Here is a 19,935-nt window from a genome sequence, read left to right as displayed (position 1 = left end):
ACATTGACATTAGGATTATTCTGATAGCCTTCAGTATAGCCATCCCTGAAAGACAAGAAAAAATATCTTTCCAAACACACATATGCATGCATACACCCCCACCCCCCAGCCCCTACACAATTCAGTTTTAACTGGAATATTTGTTTTCCATTTCTTAGGAAGGGGACATGTTTCTAGCTGTTCCTAGAAAAACAATGATGACGGTAGCTTCAGCACAGTCCACAGTGTTAAGTAAGCTTTCTCATTACTTTTATATATTGCCAGAGAGGACATGAAAAATTTAATTTTAATTGCCAATAGTATAAACTTTGAACATTTTCCTTAATTTTAAGATTTTAATGATACGATTGTCATCAGAGTCCCACACATTTCTCTTGATTCTTTGAGTTTCTCTTTTGCATTTAAGTATTTCCTGATTTACACTACATTTGTATGGAGAAATGATGCTGCATTTAAAAATATAATATATTGGATTGGATGTTGTATACAAATTACCTACCTATGAACATTTTCCATCCAAATTTATGTTGCCTCTAATTGATATGGTTCACATCTGTTAATTTGAAGACAGATCGTTTATTTGCAGTATTACATTTGCTACCTTCATGCTTCTTACAACATTATGCAAGGGTGCAAAATAGCAAGGGAAATTACAATTTGAGTTAGGATCAAGGCTAATATGCTTGCAACTTTCCACAGTTTATGAGAAGTATAATCTTCATTTTCCTTCACATATTCATCAAATGGATAATATTAATGAATATTTGGTCTTAAACAGTAAATCAAAATCAATAAATTGATAACAGACTTTTAATATAATTCCAGCTGACATGCATTACATACAGTAGTCTTCAGTTGTTAGACACAAGACAAAGCAGTCTCTTGTTAGACACAAGACTAAGCACTCTCTAGTCATTAGATGCAAGACTAAGCAGTCTCTAGTTGTTAGACACAAGATTAAGCAGTCTCTAGTTGTTAGACACAAGACTAACCAGTCTCTAGTTGTTAGACACAAGACTAAGCAGTCTCTAGTTGTTAGACACAAGACTAAGCAGTCTCTAGGTGTTAGACACAAGACAAAGCACTCTCTAGTTGTTAGACACAAGACTAAGCACTCTCTAGTCATTAGATGCAAGACTAAGCAGTCTCTAGTAATTAGATTCAAGACTTAAGTAGTCCCTAGTCATTAGACACAAAGTTAATCAGTCTCTAGCTTTTAGACCCAAGACAAAGCAGTCATTAGTCATTAGACCCAAGACAAAGTGGTCTCTAGTCATAGACATGAGACTAAGCATTATTTAGTCATTAGACACAATACTAAGCATTATTTAGTCATTAGACACAAGTCTAAGCATTATTTAGTCATAAGACACAAGAATAAGCACTCTCTAGTCATAGACATGAGAATAAGCATTATTTAGTCATTAGACACAAGACTAAGCATTATTTAGTCATTAGACACAAGACTAAGCATTATTTAGTCATTAGACACAAGACTAAGCACTCTCTAGTCATAGACATGAGACTAAGCATTATTTAGTAATTAGATATGTGTCAGAGAATCCTTTAATCATTAGATACAAGACGAAGAGGTCTCAAGTTAGTAAACACAAGACTGAGCATTCTCACGTTGAAACAGACTTGTGTAAGTGTAAACAGTTATACGTCAGTATGTTCATGTTTTTTTATTCTTTTATTCCCCATTAAAATAAACAAATAAGACATTTTAGCAAATATAATATGTAAATATTGAAAATTAGATATAGCTGGAATTTTGATAAACTGTCTAACCATATCAACATCAAATTCTTTATTTTTGTTTGAGTCTTTTTAAAAAGAGATCCAGAGAGCTAATTTTGCTGTTCATAAGTTTACGAGCTACCCAGGTGCGGATGAATTAAGGAGTTGAGAAACAAAGCATAATGATTTACGTTTGTTACATGTCATAATTATGACATTTTGTTGCTGCTTGAAATTAATTCTAAACGTTGTGCTTTTTATGATTATCCGTTAATTTGCCATGTCTAAGACTGACAATGTTTATCATCTTTAATTAATTCTCCACTCAGTTCATTTCTGATATTGTCTTAGGCAACCAAATTATTAGGGTTTGGTGACATAAAATTTTAAATGCCTCCAAGTTTCAAAGTAGGTAAACCTGTTGCTGCTGACATTTTATGAGTGCTTGGAGCACTGCCTGTGTGTTTATGTGTTTAGAATTGTTGAAGTGGCCAATACCTTTTCATGAATATGTGATTTTGCTTTTTCATGCCCACTTAGTATATGCATAGTTATGGTATGTAGATCTCAGTTGTTTCTGAGTTATGATCCAGGGTCTACATCCCACTCTTTTGGGGATGGATCAGAATTCTAATACTGATGTGCACATCTACATACCACCCTAAGATGCATCCTGAACTTTCAAGTCTCAGTCTTAAATGGTATTGCCGCATTTGCAAAAAAAATCAATCTCCTGCAATTACTACACATTTTATATAATAAATTAGTTATAATAGGCTAAAGTATCCCATCCTTAAAGGTCTACCTCCAGGTAAGAATCAAATGCTGAAAACATTGTACACATTATTACCATCCCCACTCATATTCCAAGGATTGAAGTCTCCAGAACAATTGTTTCATGACATTAAACACTCATTCTCAATCGAACATTCAGGATAACATAATTCCTGTGCTTTACAAAGAAATGCATGCAGATAATATTAAGCATTGGATGACTTAAAGGCAACTACATCCATGTAGTATTTGCGTTCTAATTGTCAGAGTAAGGATTGTTAAGTATTCCAAAGAGATCTGTTTCATGGAAGAGGTTATGCATGCAGTATGCATAATTTGTTGGAGTGCAAGATCTTGAGACTTAGTTTACCTTTAATAACAGTAAATTTGCAACCATCAAGAGAGAGAGAGAGAGAGAGAGAGACAGATAGACAGAGAGAGAGAGATTAAACTGTTGGAAGCACACCTATAACATGAAAAGTTAGTTCCTGTATTCAGTGTATGGACAAATTTTGGGAGGAGAGTGGTAGAGAAAAAAAGATTTAGTGCAACATAAATCTGTTGGGTATATTTTTCAAGTATACCTGTAGCATAAAGATTTTGTTTCCTTATGTAGTGTGTAGAAAATGAGTGGTTGTAATCTATGAAACAATATGCCATGAAATGTTTGCAGTAAGTGCCATGTTGTAAGAATTTTTTGGGAATAAACTTGATTTATATTAAGCACAGGTATGAAATTCTGTGTATCACATAACTTAAAGAATTTGTGTTATGCAGTATCATTGTCATTTGGTGTTGCTTGATGTTGTGCCACAGTGTGACAAGGTCATTGTCACATGATGCTGCTAGATGCTGTGTCACATTGTGACAGGGTCATTGTCATGTAATTCTGCATGATGTTGTGTCACAGTATGACATGGTCATTGTCATGTTGATTCTGGTAGATGTTGTATCAGTGCCTTTATTATGTGATGCTGCTGGATATTATGTCACAGACCAATGGTGACAGTGTTGTGGTTTGCTTCAAGATTGTATGTTACCATGTGGGAGTGTCTTTATTTTGTTTTGATTTTGCTGGATGTTGTATCACAGTGTGACACATGCTTTTCACAAACTGACCTTATGACACTAATTGAACATAATTCTTATATGATACTTTTTTTGTATGCAGATCTTGTGAGTCAAAAAGTACTGTTTATGAAATCTATTATTTCAGGTCAGCTAATATTAGAAGACAAGATTCTGCAGGTGATGCCCAGTGTTGTCTTGGCCTTACATCTACTGTGTGAGAGGCGATCACAGGATTCACCATGGAAGCCTTACATAGATATCCTTTATGTTCAGTTGGATCACATTGACATTTGTCATTTTACCTTTCATTAGAGTATTCACCTGTTCCATCTGATAACATGTATAGTGGCTTGAATGCAGTATGCATTCATATAAAAAAGATTAGTTTTCTAGGAGCCAGCACTGTGTGCAGCAGCACAGTAATAGCTGTTTTTGTACAAATCTAGGCTTTTTATCATTATTTTAATGAAAGGTTAGACTACCAGTCTACTTTTGTTGACCTAGAAACTAATTTATACACCCTTGTTTGCCTCTAAATTTAATAACATCAATTTTCATTCTTTTGACAGCAGTGATTATAGTATTTCTATTGGACAGTTATCACTGGGGCTTTAACATAAGGATTAGCCTGTTGGTTTAATACCAGTATTAAATAAATGAATTGCTTTATAAAAGTAGAATAAGTTGAGAATGTTAAAATTGACACAAATTTCATCATGTGGTTGGATATTGGCAGGAAATATTGCCAACCTAAATTGGATTATTGTCAACTTATGCACCAGTTACATGCAGTCCTGCTGAAAATTAAAGTCCAGGCTTTGATTTTGGTCTTTCTTTAACCTATTGCCATCAGATACCATGCTTTGATTCCAGTGCTTCTATTACATGTTGCCATCAGAGTCCAGACTTTGATTCCAGTGCTTCTGTAACATGTTGCCATCAAAGTCCAGACTTTGATTCCAGCCCGTCTTTATCATATTACCATCAAAGTACAGGCTTTGATTCAAATACTTCTTTGACTTGTTGCGTTAAAGCCCAGGCTTTGATTCCAATGCTTCTTTTAACCTATTGCCATGGGAGTCCACAGGTGTCGATATATCTAAATATGGAGACCATTAATCCAATGCAGATGTCGAGTATGTAGATTTTACATTGATAATATGACCTTAACAGATGGAACATACTTTACCAGAAGAGTACTCCACACCCTTGTATTTCACAGTAGAGGATCTAGGGTATTTGAAGGGATCACCAGCATTAAGTAAGTGCTTTTCATTATCCTGAAATATTAATGTAAAGTTACTTTTAAAAAAAATATATTTGTGTAATTTTCTCCAATCAGCACTGTTTTGGTTGAGTTCTTGTTAGTGGGAAGCAAGACTTGGAAGTAAATTTTCTAATGCCACTGTTCCCGTTGTCAACAGATTGTTACAGTTTTGATTAAACTTTTTCATTTGCATATATGTCCTGGACTCCGTGATAAATTTTTGTCATGCTTAGCATAAATCATTGTGAAGATAAGATAATTAATTCTTTGTCATCCACTCGCTGAACCCATTTACCTTGATGATAAGGTTACAGTCATAGAAACTTCTATGCTGAAACCTCTCAGATCAAAAGCCAGATGGACTAGGAACTAGCTTTGGATTTTAGGTGTTTTGATGAAGTTCTTAAATTGCACCTAATAGTGCATCTTTGTGTTTTATTAGATATGATCTTTTCTGTTGATATTTATAAGTGTTTACACTAATCTTGTTTCATCACATACATTTGTGCTCTTTTTCCTCTGTAAATTTACATGATTTTATAACGTGTCACTGTGTCTGAAAGGAAAATAATGGTTTCTGCAGGCCTGGGCTGAGTTTTGTGGATATTTTATACTTTGGGTAAGAAAAAGGCTTTTTGATTTGGGATCAAAAGTTCAAAGTCTCTGACAATTGTTACCTCACAATAATATTAGTTCAAGTCACAGACCTGGACTAAGCTTTATGAATAGTTTGCACTTAGGATGAAGAAAAAGCATGTCGAGTTTGGGTCTAAAGGTCAAAGTCAGTGTCACTGACTGAAAGAAGAAAAATGGTTTCAGCTCAGATAGTTCAGTTTCTCTACCATGTACACTTGGCGAAAAAGAGGCCTGTTGATTTTTGGATGAAAACTTCAAAGGTCAGACTCTTCAAAGAAGTAAAATGGCTTTGGCATAATAATATTTGTTCAAGACCACAAAGTTTGTGGAGGTTTTATACATAGGGTATGGAAGAGGGCTACTGAAGTTTCAGTCAAAAAGTCAAAGGTGAAGAGCATCATGATTCAAAAGAAAAATGGGTTTTGCAGAATAACTTTTGTTCAAGAATAAGTTTCTTTGTCAAACACTAAATGGCTTGCATTTAATGTAATAAAGAGACATATATTTTAGGTGTATAAAGGTCAAAGCTCATGATCATGAAGAGTATAGTAAGAAAATAATGTTGGTTTCTCAGTAATAATTTGTCCAAAGGTCCAGGTCACTAAAATCCATTGGTCAATAATTTCCAGTGTCAATCATGCCATATGAATGCCTAGATAGGGCACATTTAAATACAGCACAGGTTTATGATGTACTTTTGGTGCTGTCTTTTTCAAATGCTTTTATTTCCTAAGCCCATTGATGGATTTTCTTCAAACATGGGATAAAGCATGATGACGCTAGGGGCCCAGAGTGGCCGAGTGGTCTAAAGCGCCATCCGTTGTTGATCACTACCATCTCACCTCTTCTGTGTGGGTTCGAGTCTCGGATTCGGCTAATGTGGGTATGTGAGAAAGCTTTCCAGTAGCTTCTCGTGGGTCAGTGGTTCTTTCCGGCTTTTTTCCGGGTTCTTCCTCCACCATTAATACTGGCCACCATGTATAGCCTATCTTGTGCTGAAAAATGGCATTAAACCCTGCAACAGCAACAACAATGATGACGCAAAGACAGATCATTCTGTAATGTGTGTTTGCCTCTTTGACCTTGCAATCAAGGTAAAAGTCATAAAAAATTTACATTACAATTTTCCTTTCAGTTTTTCATTTACTTATATTTTCTAACCCAGTGATTAATTTTCCCATCAAAATATGGACACACCCTCCCAAGCCTCTGGAAGCACTCACATCTGTGCCAGTAGTAACTGACAACTGACTGGATTTGGGACCAATCCCTCTATCCATTGTGAGACCACTTGCATCAGACTTTCACCTGTCAAGCAAAGGACTTTTTATAATTTGTGTTGCTAAAACGAGTGAATCCCATTTTTTCTTGGAATATTGGATTTGTGAGGTAGTGGATATACCCCCCAGTATTATGATCAATATTATTGAAGGAATTTTTTGACCAAAAAAACTGGTTCACCATTATTATGTTTGAACAAGTTTTTGAGGTTATGACTAAGTTTCTTTTCATTTCTGTTATCTTTCATTTTTCTGTTTAGTTTGTATTCAGAAACTTGATACTTTCTGAATTTTATCTTATGTATTCATATACAGAAAATCTCACACAGTTATTGGTCATTTAACATGAAATGTATGAAACTGATGGAATAATTTGTATATTTTGTGAGCATCAGTTAGCTAACCATTGTAATTATGAACACAGTTTGCATATTTCAGAAGAAATGAGTACAACTATTAGGTTCAGTTTTCTATGATCTTTTTGTTGAATATAAACCCAGGTAAATACAGAATACATTATTATTAGAATTACATTCAGATGATTTGGATGTTTCACATACCCATGAATCTTATGTGTAGACATATATGACGTGATTATGCACAGGTATATGCAAGATAAAAATATTATAATGGTTTATAAATATATTGCTGAATAATTCATAAATTTGATGCATGGGATCTTTTAGCATAGCTTTTAATTCACAATTTTGTATCCTTTTTTCCAGGTGACTGTATCAATCAATACAGAAACATAGCACGTCAGTATGCCTATTTCTATCGCCTACTTCAGAATGAGACACCTGCCACAACCTGTCTACCTATCAAAGACTGTTTCACATATGATGATTACAGGTATTATATATGATCATGACAGATAGTTCTGCATTCCTGTTTCCTGTTGAAAAATCAGAAAATATTATATAAGTAATCTTCTAAATTCTACTTAAAGCATCTTGCATTAGTTCTCCACCTTTAATCATTTAGTTCTTAATTGGCAATCACAAGGAATCTGAAACATTTGCATATTCTAGTGTCTTAAGGTTTAGAATTTTTTAAGCCTTTTGGGAAGTAGGCTGTTTACACCTTTTCTTGTGATTCACAATCCGATCTTTGATAGAACTGTATCAGCATAGTAGAAATTTGTAACGCACATCCATGGTGTTGGAATGAGCCAAGTTTTTGCATTATTCTCTAATTCTTTTGAATTGTATAGTTAAACCAAAGTTTCCTTCATATTAAGAACAAAATAATAAAATCTCCTTTAAACATTTCTTGGTTTGCTGCCCACTTACTCAAAAGTTCCAGTAGTTGGTACTTATTTTTTTTTTACTGCCTACTTTATCATGAGTGAGGTTTGCATGTAATTTATTTAAGTGACAGCAACATTCAAAAATGCTGCTAGGGCATGTAAATTGCACATAATGTGTATGAATTCACACACTTGGAGAGTAGTGATATTAATTTAAAGTTGTGAATATAAAAATGTATTCTGTGCAGCATTTTAATTGAACTGTTATCCAGTAAAATACTTGCTGCAACATAAGTCATGCTGCCGATAGAGGTATCACAGCACTTGTCATGCTGCTGGTAGAGGTATCATAGCATTTGTCATGCTGTCGGTAGAGGTATCACAGCACTTGTCATGCTGTCGGTAGAGGTATCACAGCACTTGTCATGCTGCCGGTAGAGGTATCACAGCACTTGTCATAACATCTATCTCAGTCAAGTAGACAATTGTTTAAGAAAAGAAGTCAGCCTTGTGAGTCTGAACAGGATAGTAAAATACTATCCTGAACAAAAGTGTAAAACTTAACAGGATTCAGCAGACCTCATCCCTCACACAAATTTCATCCCTGACATACCCTCATCCTTGACACAGATTTAGTCTGACATGCCCTCATCCCTTACACAAATTTCATCCGACATACCCTCATCCCTGACACATATTTCATCCCTGACATACCCTCATCCCTTACACAGATTTCATCCCTGACATACCCTCATCCCTTACACAAATTTCATCCCTGACATACCTTCATCCTTGACACAAATTTCATCCCTGACATACCCTCATCCTAGATACAAATTTCATCCCTGACATACCCTCATCCTTGACACAGATTTCATTCCTGACATACCCTCATCCTTGACACAAATTTCATCCCTGACATACCTTCATCCTTGACACAAATTTCATCCCTGACATACCCTCATCCTTGACTAAAATCCCTAATCCCATGTGCACATCTCAACCCTGGCACAGCCTTATTCTTACTCAGAGCTCATCCTGCAAACAAACCTCTTCCCTTATACAAATCTTATCCATGACACCTCATCCCTGACACAACATCATCCTTTACACAGACCTTATCCCTGATATAGTCTGATACAGATACTTATCTACATTGTTTAGATTTCTGAAGCCCAACAACACACAGGAAAGATTTTGTTATCAGTAATCACTTATTTTGTTCCAAATCATTAAACTTGTTTTCTTGTGCCTAGGTGGGCAGTGTCAACTGTTATGACAAGACAGAACCAGATTCCAGCACCAGATGGCAGCAAGATGACCTTTGCCCTCATTCCACTGTGGGATATGTGCAATCATTGTAATGGGTTGGTAAGTTCCGACTAAAGTAATAAGATTCTGAACCTGTTTCTGTGTGTGAAACAATCTCCTTATTGAATAGAAGGGTATAATAATTAGATAATCAAGCTGTTGACATACAGTGCTCTTAATTGTCACATGTCAGACCCATAGATGTGTGGTATGAGATTCTTTATTTTTTGTATTTATTTTGGCTGCTTTTTTTTTGAAAAATAGGGAACATAATGTTCATGTTTTAGTCTGGAGTGTAACGTTTGAGCCATGTGAGATAAACTGAGGAAATTTGGTACATTTATATATCATTAATAAGGTGTGTGCCTAGGAAGATCATACATGTGACAGAACATGGACATCAAACCGTTAGATAAAATTTTTTTTATTGTAGATTGGCTTCAAACTAGGAGATTTTGTATCAACATAAATTTTAGGTATTTTAATGGTATTGAAAACAGTGCATTTTTGCTGTAATATGTATTCTGTTCATAATATAATAAAATGTTATGTTTGTAACATAAATCAGATTATGATGGAAAAGTTACAGTAATAAATAATATGAGTCAGTGTATTGAAAGGATACAATATATTTATTGCTTCATAACATTACATCCAAGTATTTCCAGTATGATGCAAAAATACATAAATAGTGGATGTCTCACATAATGTATTTATACATAATTCAGTAATAAAATTAATTAAAATAAAACCTTTTTAACAACATTATTTAAGTTTTAAGTTCATAGAAAGCAATTTGCAGGAGGATTTATTGTTTTAAAAATAAGGGTATGCAAAACAAATTAATAGTGTTTGTGGTATTTTAGATATTATGGTCTCTGTCAATGTACATGCGATTTGCAAGCTTGCCCTTTCCTATTTTGGTCTCACCCACAATATAAAACATTAGAGTTAGTTATTAGATTGACTTTGGTTATCTAAACCATTTGTTCATCCTCAAAACTCACAACTTTGGTACAGCCTCAAACCTTACTCACCAGAACTTAATTTTATGCAAATGTTTTTCTTGTTCTCAGAGGAGTTTAGATAAATTAGGGATCTGCTGTTAATTATGATGATGGGAATATTCTAGCTCGATATTTAATTTTTAGGCTTACCCAGGAATGCAGTCAATTGAGCTTTTGGTACAGCCCTGCATTAAGCATACATCATCTTTCATGTGTTTCTTTGTACATTGTTCTCAGTGTTTCAGTCACGCTTGGTGGGAACATGTATGTGCTCGACAATGAATATTTTCAGTGGCTTTAGAAATAGTGTGGCTTGCACAGGAAAAAATGGAAAACCAGTTTTCGACTTTTAATCTAGAATGAATGGCTCAGCCAGCTTTGATCACGCTTGCTATGATTGTTACTTAGGACGTTTCTGATCAGTTATGTCTGTTGATTTCCATAGCACTAGTGTGGCTTCCCATAGGAAGCAGTTGGAAAACCTATTTATAACTTTCCTAAAATGTTTGACCCAATTTTGATTAAACATGATGGAATTTTCTTAGGACATGCTTTTTAAAAATTGTTTCTTGGGTGGCTTCCATGGAAGACATTTTTTTCAGTTTCACCCAAACAGCAAAGCCAATATCAGTCAAACTTGGTAACTAATTATTTTAGGAAATGCTCTACCAAAATTGTGTCTCCATCAACTGCCCTGACCATGCAGTGGCTTCCATAGCAACCATATGGCTTCCCTAGCAAGGGCATGACTTCCTCAGCAACTGGGTGAAAATTCTATTTTAAACTTCTCTAGAATGGTGTAGCCAATTTTGATCAAAATAGCTAGGAAAGTTTGTTAGGAGATACTCTTTCAAACTTACCTATGGGGTAGCAATAGTGTTGTTTCCAAAGCAACCATATGGAAAGATTATCTTCCATTTCTGGAATGGCTAATTTGTTTTGATAACATTTGGTAGGAGTGTTTCATTGGACATGCTATAACAAAAATTGTTATCCAACATAGCACCCTTAGCAATTGTGTGGTTTCCATAGCAAACATATTGAAAACCTATTTTAACTTCCTTGGTATGAATATTTCTTTGGACATGTGCAACTAAAGTTGTATCTAGGGTTATTCCCCTAGCATCAGTGTGACCTCCATTGGAACCATATGGAAAGCCAAATAGTGAAATTTATCTCCAATCCGGTATTGTTTCTTCCAAAAACTGACATTGCATATCAGACCAGGTTTATGACAATCCTTGATATGATTAGGTGTGATATGACCAGGTGTGATAGGTAGAGTCCTAGATTTGAACAACAGCTTCACATTTATACGAAAGATGGCAGAATAATGTCTAATCTATCTGAAGTTATTCAAAGGAAAAAGGCAGTTAAATAACAATTAAATATTGCAAATTTCTTCCAGTTTGCTAGAAATTATCCTGACATGGGTGTCTTTCAACCCAAAGCACCCACCTTATTACTACATTTTCTACATATTCCTTGTACACTAATGTTTGACAGATGAGTGATACCGGGTCCACACTGACCTCTTGTTTACCTTTTTTCTGCTATTTTCAGATCACAACTGACTTCAGCTTGAAAAAAGATTGTAGTGAATGCTTTGCACTGAGAGATTTCCAGAAAGATGAACAGGTAATCACATGTAAAATTGTTTACTTTAATGTTCCTAGTTTTCCATTTTTTTTTTACATGTAATTTGTTTGCCATGGATTAGGAATATTGAATGCAATCATTGTACTTATTGTTTTTCAATACTACTTACATTTCTTGGGCAAGCTTTATCACATACCCACTTTGACTGAGCCTGAGACTTGAACCCATGCAGAAAGAGGTGTCATGTCAGTGATTTGTGAAGGCGAGCATCTCAGACCACTTCACCATCTGGGTCTTCTTTCCTTTTTGGAAGCGTTATTTAACATCTGAATCACTTTTTTCTGTACACTCATTTACCAAGGGGTGTCTGTGTAAGCATTCACTACATGTGATGTTTACTATATAATAACATCAAAATTATGTGAATTTAGGTTTCAAGCTGTTGGTGAGGCTTGGTACATATTAAAAGTTTCATTTAGATTGTGAATTTTTTAAACTTTTTTTTAATATGAACCTTTCATGTTTGGTATCAAGCTAAGCTTCTCCATTTGATTATAGGTACCATGGTGTCTATGAGATTTGCATGCTGAACTCATCATTTAGTTGTGGGATTAAATCCTGCTTAGACCATCTTAGTTTGGATTTTGTGATGACTTTTGGATGGACACTTTACTCCAATTGCCTTGGCACTAAATAGTCTTTCATGTGCTAATGTGCCTTTAAACACAATCAGCCAATGGATAAATCAATCTGATCCAGTTTCTCTGACTCTTTTTTGAAACTGAAATTGATCTTTGTGGATTCGTGAAAAGAACATCACTCAGGTGTCAAAAGTGGATCACAGTGACCTGTTTGCATGCTGCATGTAGATTATCAAAGCAAGTTGTTATTTAGCATACTTTAGAATTCTAATTCTATTTTACATTTTGTGTATGCCTATCTTATATTATGACTTTGTCCATACATTAACATTGCTTCTGCTATGCATAGCTATTTAATTGTGAGAGGAATTTTCATAAAAACAAATTGTCTGGGATTAATTATCAAGACTACATGGTATATTGTGTGTCCTAGCCAGGCTCCTGCCTCAAGGACAAGGTCACTGCAGTAAAAATGATAAATCTGTGACTTGTACCTGCCTCTGGAGTATAACTTTTGAATGACATTAGCTGTTTTAATGAAGCTTTAGCCATATATATATATATATGAATATATATATATATATATTGTATCACATACCATAGCCATGCCCGCTGCCTTAGGGTCAAATTAATAACAAGTGTCAGTATAATTGTGTGACTTGTATCAATTTTCACAATAAAACTTTGAAACACTGGATATATTGAAACATTAACCAATTATATCTCATGTATAGATGGTGTGTTGTGTACCATATGAATGCCCCATACCTCAAATTGAAGGTAACAGCAAGGGACAATGTAGCTCAGTCTTGTGTCCTTATCAGTACTATACTAAATCATAACTAGACTATATGTCACATACCATAGTGACACATCCTGACTCATTGTCAAGGTGACAGCTCGGGTTGATATAAATCAGTAGCCAACCCATGTATAGGCATATCTTTGAGACTGATCAAGATATTTAATGAAACTGAAGCCTTTTTGCTATATCGTAGTGTCTTACATTGCCACAGTTATACCCCTTGTCCTCAAGGTCAAGGTCACAAGGGATATTGTAAGTCATTGGACAGTTTCCTTATCCTAGTTTTCACTTTCTATAGCTGTTCTGATGAAACATAAAGTCCACACCTTATCACATAGTAGTTGGGTCCTTATTTCAATTATCAAGGACATATGACAGGTCCACACCATATTACACAGTACAGTAGTCCCCCTCTTGAACGGCCCCCTGACCAGCGGCCACCTGCTCTTTATGGCCAGAATCCGTTGGCACCGACAAGTTTGTGTTCAAAAGTACCCCTCGCGAAAGGCCACCCGGCTAACGCGACCAGCGGCCAGCATATTGGTGCAAAATCATAAAATGTACCCCTCACAAGCAGCTGCATTTTATTTGAATATGTATCCAGAACCAGTATTGTATTCATAACGTGTGTTAAATAATCCGATTTCTGTTTCCCGATGTCAGGTTTTCGTTACTGAAAGAAGTGTTGAGTAAAGTACATTTACCACTAAGGTTAATATATCATTTACGCCTCACGAGAAGCCAAATTTATTCCATAAAAACCGAGAAAGACTCAAATTTTAATCCATACAAAAGGGTACGTACATGTAATCCAATTAGCCTTACTGCTGTGTTATCATAAGATGTCCAGTTTAGTCCCTCTGATAATTGTTAAGAGTACAATTATCAAACAGTAGTAACAGCTGAGAAGTGGCAGTATTGATGTACAATACCCAAGTCAGCAGGAAAATGGTTTAATAGCCTTTATGGCTTCCCTTAGTAAAATGTTGAGCTTGTTCACTTTGGTAATCAGTGGCTATTACTACTGACAATAATTGTCAAAATTACAAATCCTAGCAGCCACGAGGTCAAATCTGCGTGATGTTAATGGTACATATCGAAGCCGTTTTGGCTTCTCTCACCTAGTTTCAAGAAATATATAAAAACAATAGGGTACCAGACTGCGACTAACGAATCACGTGACAAGATCACTTCCTTTAAAAACACACGGCAATTTGTTTAGATGCATACAAAATTGTTTTATCAGTATTTTAGTTGGCAACATGAATAACTTACTGCAAAAAGATCAACATGTCATCAAGGAAAATAAAAATTCTCAGTTTGGAAGAGAACATGAAAGTAATTCAACTGACGGCGGGGGGGGTCATCGAGGATCCTTGCAGAAAACTAACGTCGGGAGGACTCAGATAAACAATATCGTGAAAGATAATTACACAATTCTGCAGAAGTGGAAAAGTGAAATGGACGGAGAAAGGAAGATTGTTTGAGCCAATATGACGTTTGTATCCTGATTTGAAAGACAAGAAAAAGCAAAAATTTTGTCAGTTGAACTGGGATATGATGACTTTACCGCAAGTAACGGATGGTTGCACAGATTTCAAGTGTGACACAATATCAAGTGTTCTGTCATTAGCGGCGAATCAGCTGAAGTTAATAATGAAATTGTCGAAGATTGGAACAAAAGACTAAACGATATATGCAGGGGATATGACAGCAAGGATATTTTTAATGTGATGAGACTGGTTTGTTTTTTAGACTGTTACCAACAAAGTGACGTGATGTGAACTGTAACATAATTATAAAGACAGTTTTAAAACTGTATCAATGGTTATTCATAGCATTCTTTTGCAAATGATGACAAAGTTTGTTTTACATTTATTTCACATCATGCATGTGATTTTTTAATTAAAATATTAAATATTTAAAATTAAATGTACTTGTGACTTTTTTCCATATGTATTTACTATTCGCATTTGTCATCCCCCTCTAGAAAGGCCACCTGCGTTATAAGGCCACTTCCCTGCTGCATTAGGGGTGGCCTTATAAGAGGGGGACTACTGTAGTCAGGTCCCTATTTCAGTGGACATTAGTGGAGAAAAGGTCATCAGACAGGCATATCAAGTGCCGTTTGTGGTGCATTTGTATAGCAATCTTTTTTTCTTCTTCAGATATTTATATTCTATGGGGCAAGATCAAATGCGGAACTCCTTGTGCATAATGGTTTTGTGTATCCAGAAAATGAACATGACAGAATAGCCATAAAACTAGGTAAGTTGCTTTGGGAAGTGACACTGTTGCTAGTGGAGCCTCCCAGGGCATATTTGGATAGAGCATGTCCAAAGAAACATTTCTTTATGTAGAAAAGAGACTCATTTTATGACTGATAATAAAAATTGAATAAAAACGTTTTTGAGTCACATTTAAAAATCAAGGCAAGTCCTACATTTACAGCTATATATATACCTTTTCCTTTTCCTAAACATAGCCATTTTGGTTTCATAATCTTGAATGAACTGGTGAAAATTTTGTTTATCATGATCTGTACATTTTTCATTTCCAGAAATGCATTTAAAATGAGTGGACAGAAATACTCACGTTCAAAACTCACATCATCCTTTCTTCAAGCTTCAATTATATTTTACAGGCTAATTTTTTGGGAATCGTTGTCATGAGAAATATTTTATTGATATATTCATTGCTATGGAATTAGAAATATGCACATATTGAAGTATAGGATAAACTAGAAATATGCTTTATAGCATCAAAAATGAAAAGCATGGTTGGTCTTCATTTCATGCACTTTTATAACAGTTTAAATTTAGGTATTGAGGAGCTGCATAAACTATTTTTAAAATATCCACACTCTTATTAGAGCAGTTTGTAAGTATATTGTTTGATCTAGTATTTATTTTCTTGTTTTTCTTCAGTATCTTAATTATGATTTCATGTCATCAGTTAAAACCAGTCCATGCAGGCAAGTAAGCTAGCCTGACTTAAGTAAATGCTGCTTTTCTTTACCAGTCTCACCATTTCTGTAAAAGAATGCATTTTTGTCTGCATACATTCAACCATGAAATAAAACATGAAAGTGTACTATACTTTTGATATGTTCTTTATGAATTATAAAACATGAAAGTGTACTATACTTTTGAGACGTTCTTTTGATACGTTCTTTATGAATTATAAAACATGAAAGTGTACTTTACTTTTGAGACGTTCTTTTGATACGTTCTTTATGAATTATAAAACATGAAAGTGTACTATACTTTTGAGACGTTCTTTTGATACGTTCTTTATGAATTATAAAACATGAAAGTGTACTTTACTTTTGATACGTTCTTTATGAATTATGAAACATGAAAGTGTACTATACTTTTAATATGTTCTTTATGAATTATAAAACATGAAAGTATACTATACTTTTGATACATTCTTTATGAATTATAGTTTCTTTTGTTAGGTATTAGTAAAGAGGATCCTCTGTTTTCATTGAAATCTGAAGTTCTCACAAGATGTGGACTCTTAACGTAAGTGTTTGCTTTTTTGTCCACTTAGCAGTAAGGCTAAGTGAGCTTATGGTATTGCCTCACATCTATTGCCCATCCATTAGGATTTGCTTGTTTCTGCTTTGGGAATCTGCTTTTAATCCAATTTTCATCAAACTTGAAATATAGTTTTGTGTCATTAAGATCCCAGATGAGTTCATACAAGTGCCAGAGCTATGAAACTAATTAGATATTCTTGTATCTGATGGCAGTGGTTGTTCCAACTTGGAATATTTCTTCTATCAGGATCTCACATGACTTTGATAATTGGCAAGGTCCATTCATGGTAATTTTGGTGATCATGCAGTGAGGTCCATTCATGGTACTTAGGTGATCTTGCAGTGAGGTTCATCCATGATAATCAGGTAATCGTGCAGTGAGGTCCATTCATGATACTCAGGTGATCTTGCAGTGAGGTCCATCCATGGTAATTAGGTGATTGTGCAGTGAGGTCCATTCATGATACTTGGGTGATCTTGCATGAAATAGGCCAAGCTTATTATCATCTTAGAAACCTTATTGTTGTATCTAATTTTGATCAAACTTAGACTGTATGCTTATATCATTAAAATCTCATGAGTTTGATAATGAGCGAAATCCACTCGTAATGATAATGTAATCTTGTGGGGATCTTGCATCAGATTGACTGAGCTAGTTACCACTCTGGAAGCCATAATTCTGATCCAGTTGTAATCTGATTTTGGAGTGTGGCTTTGTGTCCTAAAAATCTTGGTGAGTTCATTGTGGCTTCGTGTCCTAAAAATCTTGGAGAGTTCGTTAACTATTTTCACAGTATGACTTCTTGTCATGGAAAATGGTAATATCTTTGGAAGCAGATTTTAAGAATAGTTATTAAAGAAAAAGCAATATTATTATCTAATCTCATTATTGCATATTTACTTTTATGCCATAGAAAAAATTGTTCTTTTTTATTGTTTTATGCCTTTGATGCCCCCTGTGTGTGTGTGTGTGGTTTAATGGCATGTTAGCACAATACTGGCTGCATAAAACTAGAGAAAAATAAAATTAAATAATTTCATTGGAAAAGGAATCTTTTTTTGTTGTCAAGATTATATTAGTCTGAATTTACTTTCTGCATGATAATTATTAAGACTTGTCTGTATCCATGAAGTGGCCTAGCATGCAAATTATTTTTACTAGTAGAGACCATATTTTTAACAGGAATTTGATCAGATTTGGTAAATTGGTATGTTATCAAAATTTCTTGATGAATATGATCATGCATATTAATGATGATCTTGTATTTAATTGGTTGAGTTTGTCAACACTCAAGTAATTATACTTTTGATCAGCTTTTGTTCAGTAGTTTTACATTACCAAGATGTTGGACGAGTTTGATCATGAGCAACATCTATACTTTTTCATGAGGTAATCTTGTATCTGATTGGCTGAACTTATGACCAATCTGGAGACCACATTTTACCATGCATGGATTTCACTGATTATCACCTTTGTTCCATAGGGTCCTTTGTTTAAATATGCAGCCCCTTTTACAGTTTCGTTGTATTTCTTTAACACTTTTTACATTTGACCATGATGCACAATGAGTATGGTAAATGAGTTTTCTGAAACATTTATGTTGTTAGCTGTCCTGTGAAAGTATGCATGATTTGAGATATTCTAGATTTCACACCTGGCGACGTGTTAATAAATCATTGGTTTTGGGGTGATGATATTTGTGTCTTATGGAGACATTCTTCCTTTTTTCTATTCCTTATGTGGAGATATTAATTCCTGAGTTCTTACCCTTTTCTAATAGCATCACTTAGTGAAGATGGTAGGGGCCAGTGGCAAACCTGTTAATTTCGAAACCTAATTATGATAATTGTCAATTGATTTCACAACATGGTATGTCAAAGGACATAATCCACCTTATAAAGGGATTAGAAGTTTCCAAAAAGTTCTAAAGACAGATGGAAGGGAGATGAAAATGCTGGTTTTTTTTTCTCCATTTCAAGGCAAGATTATGTTCTTGAACAAAAACATAATTTTTCAAATTGCCAATTGAGTAGAAGAATGAATGAACAAACAAACAAAGCAAATAATGATTGATCCTTGTTTCACTTTGAAACCCAGTGAAAACCAACCTTAGTATACCTTTCCTCTATGGTGTGTATAGGAAATAGTCATGAGGCCTCCAAAAGTATATTTCTGGTCAGCTGACCATCCTGTTTTTCATTGCTGACCCTAGTACCCCCCCCATTTAAATTTTTTTATATATATAAAAATGTAAAAAAAAAAAAAATTACCTGAAATTGATTTGTGCATCTAATTCAGACAGTTTAGCCCAGTACTTGAAGCATTGAGTACATTATCTATACTAATCAGTATAATACATATAATGCTTTAAAAGAAATCCCTACCAACCTACTCTAATTTTAAAACCAGTGTAATAGGAAACACACATTTTTTGTGTGTGCTGACATAGTGCCTTTATTATTATTATTATCCCATTAATCTACTATGTTATTATTAGCCTGTTAATCTATTAAAAGATCTGAGATGACAATATTCATCCATTTCTGGTCAAAATCAACATATTGTAGCCTATTTAGGGAATAACTTATTTTAGATTCATTTTTTTTGGTCAGATATTTAATATTGTTATGTATATTTGATTTAGTGACTGCTCCATGGCCTAGTGGCTAGAGCATCTGCCTTGGATGCGGGAGGTTGTGGGTTCGATCCCTGGCCAAGTCATACCAAAGACTACAAAAATGGTACTAACAGCTGCCTTGCTGGACGCTCAGCATTAAGAGTGTAGTGTTAGAACTGGTCGGCCTGTTGTCAGCATTTTTGGGTGGGGACATCATGCCACATGTCTGCGGCATGATGCCCCAATGCTATAAATCACTATAAAACTGCCACACTGCAGACACCGTAGTGATATGACTGAAAAATTGTTAAAGCTATGTTAAAAATCCAAATCACACACACATATTTGATTTAGTTACATCTGATTTAATATATATTTATTTCAATTTAATTG

General features: G+C 34.7%; 1 protein-coding gene across 2 annotated transcripts in view; it reads left to right on the top strand.

Annotated features, from left to right (window-relative positions):
* The window catches only part of LOC149804985 (actin-histidine N-methyltransferase-like), a 42,751-nt gene that overhangs the window by 14,748 nt on the left and 8,068 nt on the right, over nucleotides 1–19,935 (top strand). For both annotated transcript variants that reach the window (XM_089946207.1, XM_089946217.1), the window contains exons 5-12: nucleotides 159–231; nucleotides 3,731–3,844; nucleotides 4,769–4,846; nucleotides 7,494–7,620; nucleotides 9,274–9,388; nucleotides 11,899–11,973; nucleotides 15,549–15,648; nucleotides 16,841–16,907. In XM_089946207.1, coding sequence (XP_089802333.1) covers nucleotides 159–231; nucleotides 3,731–3,844; nucleotides 4,769–4,846; nucleotides 7,494–7,620; nucleotides 9,274–9,388; nucleotides 11,899–11,973; nucleotides 15,549–15,648; nucleotides 16,841–16,907 — 749 coding nt within the window. The remainder of the gene's footprint in view (nucleotides 1–158; nucleotides 232–3,730; nucleotides 3,845–4,768; nucleotides 4,847–7,493; nucleotides 7,621–9,273; nucleotides 9,389–11,898; nucleotides 11,974–15,548; nucleotides 15,649–16,840; nucleotides 16,908–19,935) is intronic.

The sequence above is a fragment of the Sinohyriopsis cumingii genome, chromosome 2, assembly GCF_028554795.1.
Source record: "Sinohyriopsis cumingii isolate HCF-2022 chromosome 2, ASM2855479v2, whole genome shotgun sequence".
Classification (NCBI taxonomy): domain Eukaryota; kingdom Metazoa; phylum Mollusca; class Bivalvia; order Unionida; family Unionidae; genus Sinohyriopsis; species Sinohyriopsis cumingii.
Note: the sequence above shows the minus strand (reverse complement) of the source record. Positions and strands in the feature narration are given on the sequence as shown.